Source organism: Erpetoichthys calabaricus, chromosome 13 (assembly GCF_900747795.2).
Source record: "Erpetoichthys calabaricus chromosome 13, fErpCal1.3, whole genome shotgun sequence".
In the NCBI taxonomy this organism is placed as follows: domain Eukaryota; kingdom Metazoa; phylum Chordata; class Cladistia; order Polypteriformes; family Polypteridae; genus Erpetoichthys; species Erpetoichthys calabaricus.
Window position 1 is genome coordinate 81779376 of NC_041406.2, and position 16032 is coordinate 81795407.

General features: G+C 35.8%; 1 protein-coding gene across 1 annotated transcript in view; it reads right to left on the reverse strand.

Moving 5' to 3' along the window:
* Positions 1-459: 459 nt before the first annotated feature.
* dgkb (diacylglycerol kinase, beta) overlaps positions 460-16032 on the reverse strand; it is a 696992-nt gene continuing 681419 nt past the window's right edge. The window contains exon 25 of the mRNA XM_028817172.2: positions 460-655. Within this exon, the coding sequence (XP_028673005.1) occupies positions 548-655 (108 nt within the window). The 3' untranslated portion in view covers positions 460-547. The remainder of the gene's footprint in view (positions 656-16032) is intronic.

Genomic DNA, 16032 nt, shown 5'->3' on the forward strand with positions numbered 1-16032 from the left:
ATTATTTGATAACTGTTAAGTGCTTTTCAGCCTTTTGGACATTTTTTCATCACTCTAAACAAAGTGCTCTATAGCTGAAGGCATTTAATACAGTTTGCTAAAATTTACTGTAATCTGGCAACACTGGTAAAAATGGCATAAGTGGATGTTGACTGGTTTTTACTTTTTAAACCTATGCATTTTTCTAGGGAAAAGTAGAAATCAATTAAAAATTGTTAGGAGACAAATTTTACTTTTTGCTATTCCAAACTTTATCAGCCAACAAAGACAATGCAGGCATAAGGTATAAAAGTAAAAATTTCAAAAAAAGTAAAAAAAATAATAATAAAAATAATCATAATAAGCATGCAACACAAATACTATTTTGAAGTTATAAATATGTATGTAAGTTTCAAATATATATATATATATATATATATATATATATATATATATATATATATATATATATATATATATATATATATGAAATAAAAATTTATGAATGTAAAGAATGTAAGAATCCACACATAACTTTGTACTATATATATAAAAACCTTCCAAAGTTCTACTCCTTGCTCTGGTGTCGTGTTTTTCGAACTAATGAAGAGAAGAATCCTCTTACAGGCGGTGGGCCCATCAGCATTGGAGCTTGATTCTTGTGAGTTATTTTGATCTAAAACAAAACACATGTAATGATATCAACTTCTTTTTCCATTCTTAATAAAAAAAATCATACAGCTGCTAGAGAAAAGACTCTTGCATGAAAACATATTTTTGCAAATATATAAAATAAAATTGTATTGATGTAAGGGAAAAGAAAAAAAGTGCTTGAAACTGCCCATCTGTTATTAAACTAGGATATCCTGACTTCATTTGTATCAGCATATTTAAATTAGAACATGGTATCATACAATATATCACACTTAATGTTATATTTTCCTCCTTGATGCAGTTTTACATATAAGAAGTATTTTTTTCTTTTAACCAGATATTTATTTAGGACTTTAATATGTTTATCTAATTTGGGACTTTCTCTAATGCCGAATGACATTAAGGGTGTTTCTAGAATATGCCATTTAGCAGTATGCTGATTGCTGCAAATTAAAATATATTTAAATACTAAGTAAATTAACCAAAATGAAAAGATAATACTTTGTTAAAGTTCTTCACTCTGCCATGTTACATTGAACAAATCGAACTCTACCAGTTGGTGCAAACAAAAAACGTCCACGTTGGAGTTTATTTATAATGATGGCTCAAGACTCTTCTTTATCTCCTAAATATTTTCTGCAACAATTGAAAATAAATTATTATTAACTTTGTTTAAATAAATACAATAGTTCTGTGCATTTACAGCAATTGCTACTTGAAATCTAGCTGGGGCTGTACATTTTAACATTCTTTAAATATAGCGTGAGGGACAATTTTAGTAAAGTATAAAAATAGCACTTACTTATCAAATGACAGTGTGTGTCCTAAAATGATTTATTGCCATGGCATACACATCTAGCCATTTTTTTAAACTGATTTAGCTTATTTCATGGTTACAGTGAGCCAGGACCTACTGTATAAAAACAACACTATAAGAACAAAAGCCTAGATTGGTGCATACTCATACAAGCATTCGCACTCATTCACAATGGGGAAAAAGGATATCATTTAAATTATCGTGCAAGCGTTTTGGATGTGGAAAACCAATCTAGAAAACCTGAAAACCTTAACACAAACAGAGAGAGGGAAAACAAAGATGTTTGTTAAGTCAGGAACTAAACTAAGTCCTTGAAAATGTAATGCAGGAGCGTTAAGCTGTATTTCAACTGTACTATTTTTGTTGATAAATGTGCAATATATAAAATCATAAATAAAAATTATTTCTGTAACTTGCTTGCATACACTCTTTTCTGTCATGTTTCATGCACTTAAGGAATCTTTCAATCTATTTTTAATTACTGAAGCTAACATTTAAGAAATAATAGAGCACAAATGGTTAAAATGTATGCATTTTCAACCAGTCATTTAATTAATATTGCAAAAGCAAGCAGTGCACCCTGTCTGAAACTGAGGCCAATCGAAAAGTCAAAAACATCACTGAATGTGAATGGGAACAAAGGGGCATATCCATCGACAGATTTCTAAACCACACCCTTTGTCCAAAAGCTAAAAAAACCTAACCCTAAACCCAATAGTCAATACAAATAACTCATGGTGCAGTTAATATAAATTAAAGTAGGTGCTGAAAGTATCTCTACTATATATAAAATCCAACGTCTGTCTGTATGCCTTTCACGAGAGAACTACTGTACTTAATGGGTTTAGATTGGGTTTTTTTCTAACATTTCTGTCACTTCTCTCATCGCACTAAGAATCATAGTTTGTTTGCAGGAGCGATATATTCATGCTAATCCAAGACAGAGGCTGCGGGCCGAGGGAAGAGGTAAGCGTGATGTCAGGAGTAGGGAGCCGGGCTGGGCACTCCTCACTGTCCTGTTTCACTACTACGTGGGCGGAGCCACGGGAGACAGCTTGTATTATATAAATAAACAAATGCCTCATAACAGGCAGAGATACCACTGTATTACTTTAATTTTATTAGCCAAAAAGATTTAAACATTGAGTAAGCCCTGGATAACCCTCCTGAAGCAAATAGTCCTCAACAATATACTGTAGTCCATGCACAAAGTAGCAACTGAATCTAATCATTAATTAATCAACTAGTGACCTTCCTGGTGGCTAACCTAAATATATCTGGATAATCATTTAAAAAGGCATTTTTTGTATTCATTTATTTGGATTCCTAATTAATACATTGTATGTAAACACAATTCAATTATGTAGAAGTTTGTCCAACTTTGGAGCATTTGATGGTGATTGGTTATTATGTGTGTCAGTGGGGTGGCCCTTTTTGTCTTGCTGCTAAAAAATCTAATCTGTTGTGGAAATCTGTTGTGTAGAGGGTTAACAGGAAGGGAGACACAGCAGTTCCCTGAGGTATTACACACCACCATTTCTGACACACAGTCCCTAATGCTTAACAAACTGTTGTGTGTTGGTCACATAGTCCATGATCCAGGAGATTGAAGGAGCATCAAAATTTAAACCCACGAGATTTTGTCCCAGTCAGTAAGGCAGAATGGCGTTAAAAGCACTGGAAAAGTCAAAGAACATGATCCTGACAGCAGTGCTGGCTATGTCCAAGTGGGAGTAAGCTTAATGGAGCATGTAGATGAAAGCATCCTCCGTACATACAGTATTTGTGTCTGATAGGCAAACTGCAGAGGATCCAGATGTTCTGAAACTTGGGGTAGTAGCTGTTTTAGGACTAGCCTCTCAAAGGTCTTCATGATATATGAAGTAAGAGCAACTGATCTGAAGTCCTTTGCATCACTGGAATGGCCTTTCTTTGGCACTAGGACCAGACAGGAAAGAGAGAACAGGTGCTGAAGGACCTTGTAGAGATGGCTGGCAAATATTTCTGATCTGGTCTGATTCCATCCGGCCCTGAAGCCTTGTTTATGCAGATTTTCCCAGGTCTCTCCTCACTTCATCAGCAGAGACACACAATCCAGGGAGTGAAGGGGGGCTGGAGACTGATGCTGTGATGTCACTGTAGGTCATGCAGGGTGCAGATAAAATTTGGGATTCTGGAATCTTTTCCAGCTTTCACACAGAGTCTAGCAGTATTGGGGGAGGGCTGGACTGACTAGGACTGGATTGATTCATTAGTTCCGTTCTTGTTCCCTTCTTCTGCATTTTTAACAGCCTGCTTGTATCCATTTCATTCACCAGCGATCGTACATTACCCATGATAATTGAAGGCAAATAAAGTCTGTACCTTCTTCTCTTATTGTGAAGTCTGGCACCTGTTTTTTTTCCCCCGATTTTTAAGCTGTAGCTTTGCTGACAGCCTGGTGAGTTGATCTGATTCTCCAGTAAACAAAGGCCGCAGGTCCAGCAGTTGCTTTTGTGTGCAAGAGAGTGTGAGTGCTTCCTCACATTTTTGCATACCCATAGTAAGCAAAGATGAAGACAAACAAACACAGAGCTGCTGTTGCAGGCTGCCACTCTTGGCAGCACAGGTAGTACAAGATTTTAGCCCATGTTTGGCAAATGCATGTTCTTATTTTGGAAACAAAGACTGTAATAAAAGCATAAAATTCTGGCAACTTCGCTGATCATTAGAGCTCACCAACAAATGGATGGAAGATATCGCTCCTGCTCCTACCTAGGAAACATGTCTCCCGAACTCTCTCAAACCTCATGACTGCAAGCTTTTGCCAGTAGCTCTCCTTCAAAAATTGTATTATTGTGAGTGTCCAGCTGATATTAAAAGAAGCCAAGTGTATCCTTTCTTTAGTATTGTTTTTTCTTTCTGCATCTTAAAATCACCACAGTACAACTAGGGAAGGATATACAGTAATAAAAGCTGGAGTCTCTGCTGAACATTTACTCAGGGAGTATGCATGCCCTGCTGGAGGCTGCACACTAAAGATGATAAACACGATCCAATTCTGAAACTTGCAAAAATGACATATAGAAATAACGTGATTGTGAAGCAATATAAATATGACTGTTTTTTTAATGAGATGGCAACCAATAATTGCTTTAGTATACTGCACTAGTATTAAAAGTTACTTTTCTTTCATGCTTCGATGCCAGAAGAGGAGTTGCAAACTTATGCCTTAATCAAAGTTTAAATATTACATGTACATTTTAAGTTTTTGTCATTGCTTGTTAAGTAGTAATTTATTGATTTCATGTAAATGTGACAACATATTGGTTGATAATAAATAGTAAATATTGGTAAAAACAGTGACGTGAAACATACAGTGGTGTGAAAAACTATTTGCCCCCTTCCTGATTTCTTATTCTTTTGCATGTTTGTCACACAAAATGTTTCTGATCATCAAACACATTTAACCATTAGTCAAATATAACACAAGTAAACACAAAATGCAGTTTTTAAATGATGGTTTTTATTATTTAGGGAGAAAAAAAATCCAAACCTACATGGCCCTGTGTGAAAAAGTAATTGCCCCCTTGTTAAAAAATAACCTAACTGTGGTGTATCACACCTGAGTTCAATTTCTGTAGCCACCCCAGGCCTGATTACTGCCACACCTGTTTCAATCAAGAAATCACTTAAATAGGAGCTGCCTGACACAGAGAAGTAGACCAAAAGCACCTCAAAAGCTAGACATCATGCCAAGATCCAAAGAAATTCAGGAACAAATGAGAACAGAAGTAATTGAGATCTATCAGTCTGGTAAAGGTTATAAAGCCATTTCTAAAGCTTTGGGACTCCAGCGAACCACAGTGAGAGCCATTATCCACAAATGGCAAAAACATGGAACAGTGGTGAACCTTCCCAGGAGTGGCCGGCCGACCAAAATTACCCTAAGAGTGCAGAGACGACTCATCCGAGAGGTCACAAAAGACCCCAGGACAACGTCTAAAGAACTGCAGGCCTCACTTGCCTCAATTAAGGTCAGTGTTCACGACTCCACCATAAGAAAGAGACTGGGCAAAAACGGCCTGCATGGCAGATGTCCAAGACGCAAACCACTGTTAAGCAAAAAGAACATTAGGGCTCGTCTCAATTTTGCTAAGAAACATCTCAATGATTGCCAAGACTTTTGGGAAAATACCTTGTGGACTGATGAGACAAAAGTTGAACTTTTTGGAAGGCAAATGTCCCGTTACATCTGGCGTAAAAGGAACACAGCATTTCAGAAAAAGAACATCATACCAACAGTAAAATATGGTGGTGGTAGTGTGATGGTCTGGGGTTGTTTTGCTGCTTCAGGACCTGGAAGGCTTGCTGTGATAGATGGAACCATGAATTCTACTGTCTACCAAAAAATCCTGAAGGAGAATGTCCGGCCATCTGTTCGTCAACTCAAGCTGAAGCGATCTTGGGTGCTGCAACAGGACAATGACCCAAAACACACCAGCAAATCCACCTCTGAATGGCTGAAGAAAAACAAAATGAAGACTTTGGAGTGGCCTAGTCAAAGTCCTGACCTGAATCCAATTGAGATGCTATGGCATGACCTTAAAAAGGCGGTTCATGCTAGAAAACCCTCAAATAAAGCTGAATTACAACAATTTTGCAAAGATGAGTGGGCCAAAATTCCTCCAGAGCGCTGTAAAAGACTCATTGCAAGTTATCGCAAACGCTTGATTGCAGTTATTGCTGCTAAGGGTGGCCCAACCAGTTATTAGGTTCAGGGGGCAATTACCTTTTCACACAGGGCCATGTAGGTTTGGATTTTTTTTTCTCCCTAAATAATAAAATCCACCATTTACAAACTGCATTTTGTGTTTACTTGTGTTATATTTGACTAATGGTTAAATGTGTTTGCTGATCAGAAACATTTTGTGTGACAAACATGCAAAAGAATAATAAATCAGGAAGGGGGCAAATAGTTTTTCACACCACTATATTGTAACATCGAATGTATTTTATTTTGCTTCTTATGCCATCCTTATTGATTCACTTATTCTGACTACTCTAAAACCACATAAATGCTAAAAGGAGAAGCACATTATTAAATTGTTTTCATTTTTAACATGAAAAAAGGCTTTCTCTTTCCCTTTGGAAATTTATTACATCTGCAGCTCCCTTCAAACAAATTAACCTGCTTCCATGTGTTGCTTCATTAAACAGAAAGATCAAGTTGTATGTTCCTTTTATAACTCTGATAATTGTGCCCCTCAGTGAAGCTTATGTCAAGCTTTAGAGAAGTAGCTCATCCAAAACTTCTGGATGGACAAAATTTCTTTTTTAGGAAGCTGCATCTACATTTGAAAGATTAATCAAAGGTTTAATTTTCATGTGTTATTTATAATCAGAAACTACCATCACAGCACTAAGCACTGACCCATGGTTTTGCTGTTATGTATTGTTCTTTTATTTACTCAGTAATTCAGTTTTAGAAATATGGTAACTTTTAATACAGAACTTGCTAATTGTTACTGTAACACAACAGAAATCAAACAGCACTGACCATGGAGTAGAGTATAGAAGTATTCTGTTAGTTTACTTACTAAATCATTATAACTGAAATGTCCTGAGCTGGAGTTTATGCTGATAGTTTTCTTGACTGAATCCCATTTGGTTGCCATATACTCTCACAATCTGACAGTAACTTATAACAGGCACATTTAGAGTCAGAAAATATCCTAAAATGCTCTTTTTTGGAATTTTGTAGGAAAACTGCAGCATAAACCACCCAGCTCGGCCTTAGAATCAGTCCCAACAAAATGTAAAATGTTCATTTAACTTTTTTGCAGCAGTCATATTTAACATTATCAATACATACTAATTAACAGGCAGAGTTGCTAATGCATAGGAAATACCTACTGCCAAGTACCAGTAAGGGGCAAACGGTGTGGAGTTCATTTTATCCTAAAAATCCTGAAAATGTCTGTGAACTTCACCGAACTTACCGAAATTCATTGAAGTCAGTGGGGAAAGGAGAACTGAGCTAGTTTTGAGTGGATTATAATGGTACAATGGTCTTTTAAGTGTCCCCAAGGGCAACTATGCTGGACTGATTATTGGGGCCAAAAATGTAAATTGAGCTGTGAGGCAGCGGCAGTGCTAACCACTGTGCTTTAAATAGCAAAAGATGCAGATGAAATGATAACCACAAACAAGCCACAACAAATGGCCACAAACCAGCAAAATGTCAAACAAAACCAAAAATATATTATTACACTCACAGAGTACCAAACTTCAGTGTACTAAATGGCCATGCCATGCAGCATTTTTGGAAGATGCACTTCTGCTGGCATGCATAGCCATGCAGCACTGCAACATCCATGCAGCTGATATGTTTATTTTAATTTCTGATCTATCTTTGAAAATGCTTCAAAGAAGACAGAAAAATTCTTGAAAATACTAATATATTGTTGGCTATTGTTTCACAAGGTCTCATGTGTTTTCTGATTTGGGGAGCACGATGGGGAGGGCTGTCTTTAAGGTTTGTTTTGACTCTTCGCTAATTGTGTGGCTAGTTGCATATGCATTAAGCCGGCATACCCAATTAACCATGTGGCATGGCAGGATCAATATGATATATTTGGCAACAGTACTCATTATATTCTCGTTGTGGTCAGCTAACATACCCCTCAAATGAAAATACTGGATTTTTTTTAAATGCATGTGGAGTGCAAATACAGCCGGAGTACTGTGCATTTAATGACATCACATTTGCCTGAAGCAGATTCAGCAGTGATAAAAATGAGAGGTGGAGTATATTTACAGTACAAAAGAATTAAAATTCTGTGCATGGCTGCTACAGCTCTATGATGTCACACTGGCCTTGCAAAGTATCATGGAACACTGGGGAAAAAACATTTTTGTCAAAGACAAATGCATGGCAAATTTCCAGGAAAATATTTGGCAAACAAGGTCACCCGTGAACACAGTATATGTTATATAAAAAATGCTTTGGCAAATTTTGCTGCTCAAAATTGCCAAACAACATTGATAAATCTGACCCAAATATGATTTATAATTGTAGACCAATTTAAAAAATGTAATTTAATTCTAAAGTTCTTGAAAAAGTTGCATTGACTCATTTTATCTTTGACATTTTAATAACTTTTAATAAAGCAGAGTTGACTATTGCACTAACTGTAGCATTTTTTCCTAAACTGTTCACATCCTTTTATTTCATCCTTATAGCTCATCTGCTTCCAATTAAGCATAGGGATAGATTCAAATGGGAATGACTATAGCACCCTACCAACACACATGCTACACTCATGGTATATTTTACAATGCTGTTTTATGATAAATGCCTTCTTACAATTACAACAATAATTATAATTCCTGCAGAATTCTTGAAACATCTATCAGTCAATCAACAAGATGTCACACATCATCTCTCTTTCTCAGCATTTAAATCAAGGTTGAAAGTTTAGCAATTTAGCATAGCATACTCTTATTAGACCTGCTGGTGAGACCATTTCATTAAGGCCTGTTAGTGTTTTGTAAATACATTGTCATGTAAAAGTATTACCTCTTATTAGTATAACTTTTGACAATGATTATTTTATGCCCTAACAATAGATAAAAGAAACTTTATTGGACAAATAACACATTATCTATGTTCATTATTGAATGACTGAAGATATCAAACATAATTAAACTTAATTAGAACATTAGAACAATCTGGATGAGAACAGGCCATTCAGCCCAACAAACCTCACCAGTCCTACCCACTTAATTCTTCTAAAATAACATCAAGTCAATTCCTACTGACTACCACACTACTTGGCAACTTACTGCATGTGTCTATGGTCCTCTGTGTGGAAAAAAACTTCAGAATGTTTGAGCAAAATTTACCCTTAACATGTTTCTAAATGTGTTCTTGTTGAACTCATTTTAAAGTAACAGTCTCAATCCACTGTATTAATTCCCTTCTTAATTTTACACGCTTCAATCATGTCTCCTCTGAATCTCTTATTGCTTAAACTGAAAAGGCTTACCCCTTTAATCTTTACTCGTAACTCATGCCTTGCAGTCCTGGAATTAACCTAGTTGCTCTTCTCTGTACTGTTTCTAGCATTTATATGTCTTTGTTGTGGTCTGAAGACCAAAACTGTATACAGTACTCCAGATGAGGTCTAACCAGTGCGTTATAAAGCTTGAGCATAATGTCCTATGATTTGTACTCTACACATTATTATTCTACATAACCTAACATACTGTTAGTCTTCTTAATGGCTCTTGAACACTGTCTGGGAGTTGATAGTGACAAGTCTATTACAACTCTTAAATCCTTCTTATATGGTATACTTTCAATTTTCAGACCTTTCATTTTGTATTCTAACAGGATATTTTTACTTCCTATGTGTAATACTTTACATTTAGTTACATTAAATTTTATCTGCCACAAAGCTGCCCAAGCCTGTTTGCTGTCCAGCTCCCCCTGTAATGATTCATCTTATTCTAGATTATCTACCAATCCACCTAGTATGGTATCATCTGCAAATATCTGGTTGTGCCACCTTTATCTGCAACTGCAGCAACTAAATGCTTTCCATATCCCAATACTGGTCTTTCATATTGCTGTGAAAAAATGTTAGTCCACTCACATCAGCATGACCTATATGATCCATGAGGTTTAGGAAAATTCCTGTCCTTACAATTTACGGATCTAGTGACAGCTATGCTTCATATACTTAAAAGGGTAACAAAACAAACATGGTTCAGTGGAAGACTTGAAACAATGTTTACAGAAACAGAAGTAAGCTTGCACTGATGCTATTGAAAGGCATTACATGTTAGCATTTCATAAATGAAACAACTATGTGACAAAATTAAAATATAATCTACAAAGATGACATGGTGGCACAGTAGTTGGTAAATTCCAGCACAAGCAAGGTCTATGTTGAGTTTAGTCTGTTCAGGTGTTTTCTCTCACATCGCAAAGATGTATGGGTTAATCACTGAATGCTACTATAAATAACTGAAAAACAAAGCAATGAAAATTAAATGTTTTTCTTAATTTATTTCTACATATCATCTTTGTGACTTGACATGGCTCTGCAACTTCAATGCTACACTTACTGATTGAATCCATTAATTTTGTGAACCTGTTTAATCCAAAAACTGGATTGCATGTAACAGGAGCCTATTTTAGCATTATTAAATTGAAGTTAGGAGCCAGCCCTGGAGGAGCCTCCATTTATTCATAGAACACACTCATGCATGCAATCACACACATTTACACCAAACAGGGACAACTTAGAGTCATCAGTTCAATTAATCTGCACATATTTGGTAATATAATTGGCGATTCCATAGTGCGGAATGTTAGAATACCAAACTATATTAAACCAGCAGTTAATGTTAAATGCCTCTCAGGGGAGAAGATTTCTGACATAGAGGCCACATTGGATCGTGTAGCTGACGATGAAGTATCTACCTTATTGCTGCATGCTGGCACTAATGATATTTATTTACAGCAATCTAAGGTATTAAAGAGGAACTTCATCTCTCTATGCACCAAAGCTAAAAGAAAATGTCAGAATTTAGTTGTATCTAGCCCCTTATCAAGATTATATAGAGGGGATATGATTTATAACAGATTGTGTTTCCTTCATTGTTGTCTAGAAACCTGCAAATAAAAGCATAGCCTTTATGAACAATTGAGAAAGGCCTGGATTATTCAGAAGGGATGATCTGCATCCTAACTGGAGGGGATCTTTTTTTATTATCCCAAAATATGGCAGCAAAACTGCCTGGCTGACTGATTAGAGCACCATCTTGGCCACTGTCATGCGATCTTAAATCACAGGCTGTTGTTTAAAACACCTGTTACTTTCCTGAAGTTGTTACCCATAATCACTGTTTTGGGGCATCCAGTAAATTTAGTCATGATGCAGACTTTAAATTACTTGATAACCAAAAAATAAGGTGTATGATTAGACCAAGAAATAAAACCAGACCCTCCACCAGGGGCACCTGTAATAGAAATAGTTCAAATTAAAACAAAAAACATATCATCTCTTCAGAAAGAAGAATGCAGTTTTAAATGGAGCTTATTGAACATAAAGCTGTTTTGGTAAATGATATTGTATTAAGTACTAAATCTGATCTGTGTCTTCTCACTGAAACCTGGCTTAATAAGTTTGACACTGTTCCCATAGCTATGGCGTCACCAGATGGATACTCGTTCCTTGGCCTTGGAATAATTAATTGCGACAAAATGCAAATTGCTTGTAAAAATGTAGGCGACTTCACATCATTTGAGGCATTCATTTTAAATATTAAAACAGGCTCCAACACAATTGTAGTGCTAGTCTACAGACCACCAGGACCATAGTCATTGTTCATAACTGAATTTGGCAACCTTTTTATGATTTGGCTATAAATTATGATCACATAGTGCTGATGGGGGGACTTTAATGTACACATTGATGTGGAAACTGACACTTTTAGCCAATGATTTACTTACTTGTAAATTCAGTAGGATTTTGTCAGATTGTCAAAGGTCCAACTCATAATTATAACCACACATTGGATTTAATTATAATTTACGAAGTTGAAATTCAAAATGTAAGTATTACTCCATTAAATTAAGTTATTTCTGATTACTACTTAATTACGTTTGGTTTGGTTCTGTCCTTACCAATAAATACACTCACAGATTAAAACAAAGACAGTGTGACATCTAGACTGTAATTCTGCTTCAAAATTTATAAATACTTTGAGTAAGTCAAGTGTAATTGTGGGAAACAATTTAGATCAGCTAATATCACATTATAATATGACCTTGAGAGATGCTTTGGACACAGTGGCTCCCCTTAAAACAAAAGTGATCAAAGCACATAGAAACTCACCCTGGTTTAATGAGAACACTCAAGCTCTTAAATTAGAGTTTCGAAGGCTGGAGCGCGAATGGAGAACAACAAAGCTGCAGATCTTTCAAATTGCATAGACAGAGTGTTAAAAAATATAAAAAAGCTCTCTTTAAAGCTCGCTCAGAATACTATTCTAAAATCATAAATAACAATAATAATAATCCTTGGGTACTATTTAGAACAGTGGCTAATTTAACAAAAGGGAATTCAGATCTACAGTGCAAAATGCCAACAGACATTAGCAGCACAGACTTTATGAACTTCCCAGATCTCAGCATCACAGTGCAAACCGTATACTAACATGGCAGACCTTGTCTCACATTGCTTTTAACTCTTTAGACATTTTAATCCTGTAACAGAGCAGGATGTCTTGACTTTAATTTTTAAATTGAAACCTACTACTTGTTCCCTAGATCCTGTGTCAACAAAACTAGTAAAAAGCACAATGGAAGTTCTTGCAGCACCTATTCTTAACATTATTAATAGTTCATTATTGCCTGGCACAGTATCTGATGCACTAAAAGTGCCAGTCATCAAACCATTACTTAAAAAGTCAGACCTAGACCCACACATACTTAATAACTATAGACCCATTTCAAATTTACCCTTTCTCTCTAAAATACTAGAAAAAGTAGTCACCACACTGGTCATAGTACAGAAACGGCACTAACTCGTGTTGTAAACGACATTCTGACATCCTCTTATGAAGGAAACTCCACTGTAAATATGTTGTTAGACTTAAGCATAGTGTTTGACACCACTGATCATTCTATTTTACTGCACAGGCTAGAAAATGACATTGGGCTTACAGCCACTGTCCCTGCCTGGTTTAATTCTTATTTATCAAATCAATTCCAATACATGCCGAAATGTGCTGACAGTACTCCATCATTATACACTGAACTGAGATATGGTGTCCTACAAAGCTCAATACTGGGACCTTTACTATTTTCACTTTACATGCTTCCACTGGGATCTATCATTTGAAAACATAATGTTAATTTTCACTCATACACAGATAACGCCCAGTTATACTTTTCTTTTAGACCAAATGAAGTTTCTCCAATGTTATATTTAATTAGTTGTGTTGGTGAATTAAAGGAGTGAATGGGTGAGAACTACTTGTCTTTAAACACTGATAAAACAGAGATGTTAATTATTGGAGGGAATGATGCTGATCACAACAATATTTTGTCATCATTTAACTCAATTGGAATCACCATTAATTTTACTGAATCAGCCCACAATCTAGGAGTTATCATTGATTCTAGCATGTCATTTAAAGAGCACATTACAAAGCTGTCTAAATCAAGTTTCTTCCATCTTAAAAATGTTTGGAAATTAAGACGTTTTCTAAATAAGTGGGATTCTGAGAAATTAATTCATGCATTTATTTCTAGTAGGATTGACTACTGCAATGCGGTGTTCACTAGACGTTCAAACTGTTCTTTATACAGCTTCCAGTTAATCCAAAATGCTGCTGCAAGAATTATTACAAGAACAAGAAAATATGAATACAAAACTCTAGTTCTTAAATCCTTACACTTAAGTGTAAGTTAAGTTTAGGGCAGATTTCAAAATCCTCCTTTTAAAATATAAAGCCTTAAATGGTCAAGGTCCGGCTTACTTACATTAAGATCTCAAGATGCCAGTGTGCTTATGATTCCAAGGATTAATAAAATAACAGTGGGAGGTCGAGCTTTTAGTTACAGGGCCCCTAAACTGTGGAATAGTCTGCTTGCTACTATAAGAGATGCCCCTTCAGTCTCAGCCTTCAAATATAGGCTGAAGACTCACTACTTCAGTATAGCATATTCTGACTAAAGCTGATGATTAACTGTGCATACTGCATTTCTGTTGTTAGTCATTAACACTAAAATATAAATAATATGATACTTATAATTGTTACTAACCCTCAGCTATTCTGTTTGTCTTCTTGGTACTCAAATGTGGCACTTGGTGACACTGCCCACCTGCCAAGTGGTTTTGCCTGCCTAAGATAAAGTAATTTCTGATGAACGATTGCAGGAATTGTCAGGTAGAGGGGTCCTTTCATCGGATTGGCCGGCCCAGTGCTGTCTCAGCTGTGGAATGGCCAATAGGAGGAGGCAGCCTGATGGCCAAGGTCTCCAGGACTCTGAACAAATCTTAATTGTATTATGTGATATCATCTACTGTTGAATTCTGCTCTGTACTTGTAATATTTCTATTGCACTATTATATTGTATTGAGGACTACTTGTGTTCTGTTCTGTGTATTGTATTGTATTTACCCCCTTTTTTGACATCCACTGCACACTCAACCTACCTGGAAAGAGGTCTCTCTTTGAACTGCCTTTCCCAAGGTTTCTTACATTTTTTTTCCCTACAAGGGTGTTTTTGTGAGTTTTTCCTTGTCTTCTTAGAGAGTCAAGGCCACGGCTGTCAAAAGGCAGGGCTTGTTAAAGCTTATTGCGGCACTTCTTGTGTGATTTTGGGCTATACAAAAAAATAAATTGTATAATATTGCATATTTGGGACATTTTCTGTCTCTAGAACTGTGAGGCTGCAGTACTAACCACTATGGCACTGTTATCAGGATTCTTGCTTTTTAATATTACTTTCCTGTTTTTAGGGTCATTGGTTTAACATAAGTATGGCAGAACAATTCCCCACTCTATCCCAGCAATTGACTTCTTTATGTTAAATCTAGATAAAAAATGCCAACTTGTCATAAAAGCATACAGTGTGTGCAAGGTTGTTCAAGCTATCTAATAGTACCTGGCACTGCATATTCTCACACCAATAACTTTCAGTTATTCTGATAATATGAACTATAATTCTAATTTCAAAAGCTAAAACTATGCTGTTATGGATAGCATCATGGATGAAAATAAAACTGAATGAAAAGAGCAGCTGATAACAGAACTTTAGTGTTCTTTTTAGTGTGAAACATAATATTACACCTCTCTGTTTTCTAAATGATACATTCTTCATGTTCAGTCAAATTAAGTAAGACATTTAATGAGAGCTTCCTCTGCTCGCAGCTAATTGAAAGCAATTATCAAGGTGGCATTTTGATGCCAACTTTAAGATACATTGAGAGATAATAAATGATCCTCATTATGTAATAAAAAAAGGTCAGTTACTGCCTTAGGGGCCAGCGATGTTAACATTTTCTTGAGAACATTTTAATACATTTTCATCAGTGGAGGTAAATGTAAAGAAAGATCAAACATTCATTAAATATCAGCTGTTGTCTTCTTTAAAACTATATCAGACATAGTTTTTCCTTTCAATGCCATACAGAATAAAGCTCAAGAAGGTTCCAATTAGTTTTTATCAAATATTTGGAAATTATTTTAATTATGCTTTTAAAAAGAAATCATATTCTGTGTAAATTTAATAATAAATATGTCTGTAGTTGTGGAATATCTTGTATAATTATAAAACATTACTAAACATCCATCCATTTTCCAATATATTGAACCCTCCTTTTCCAGTATATTGTATGGGTGCAGGAAGGTGGCAACTATCCTGACAGTATGAAACTGAAGGTGGGCACCAGTATTGGATGTACAACAAGTTTATCACAGAGGATACCTGAGCAAATACCTACATTCAGCCAATTTAGAGTTGTAAATAAACCTAATCTACATCTGTATGTAATATGCCAGAATTCACACTGAAAACA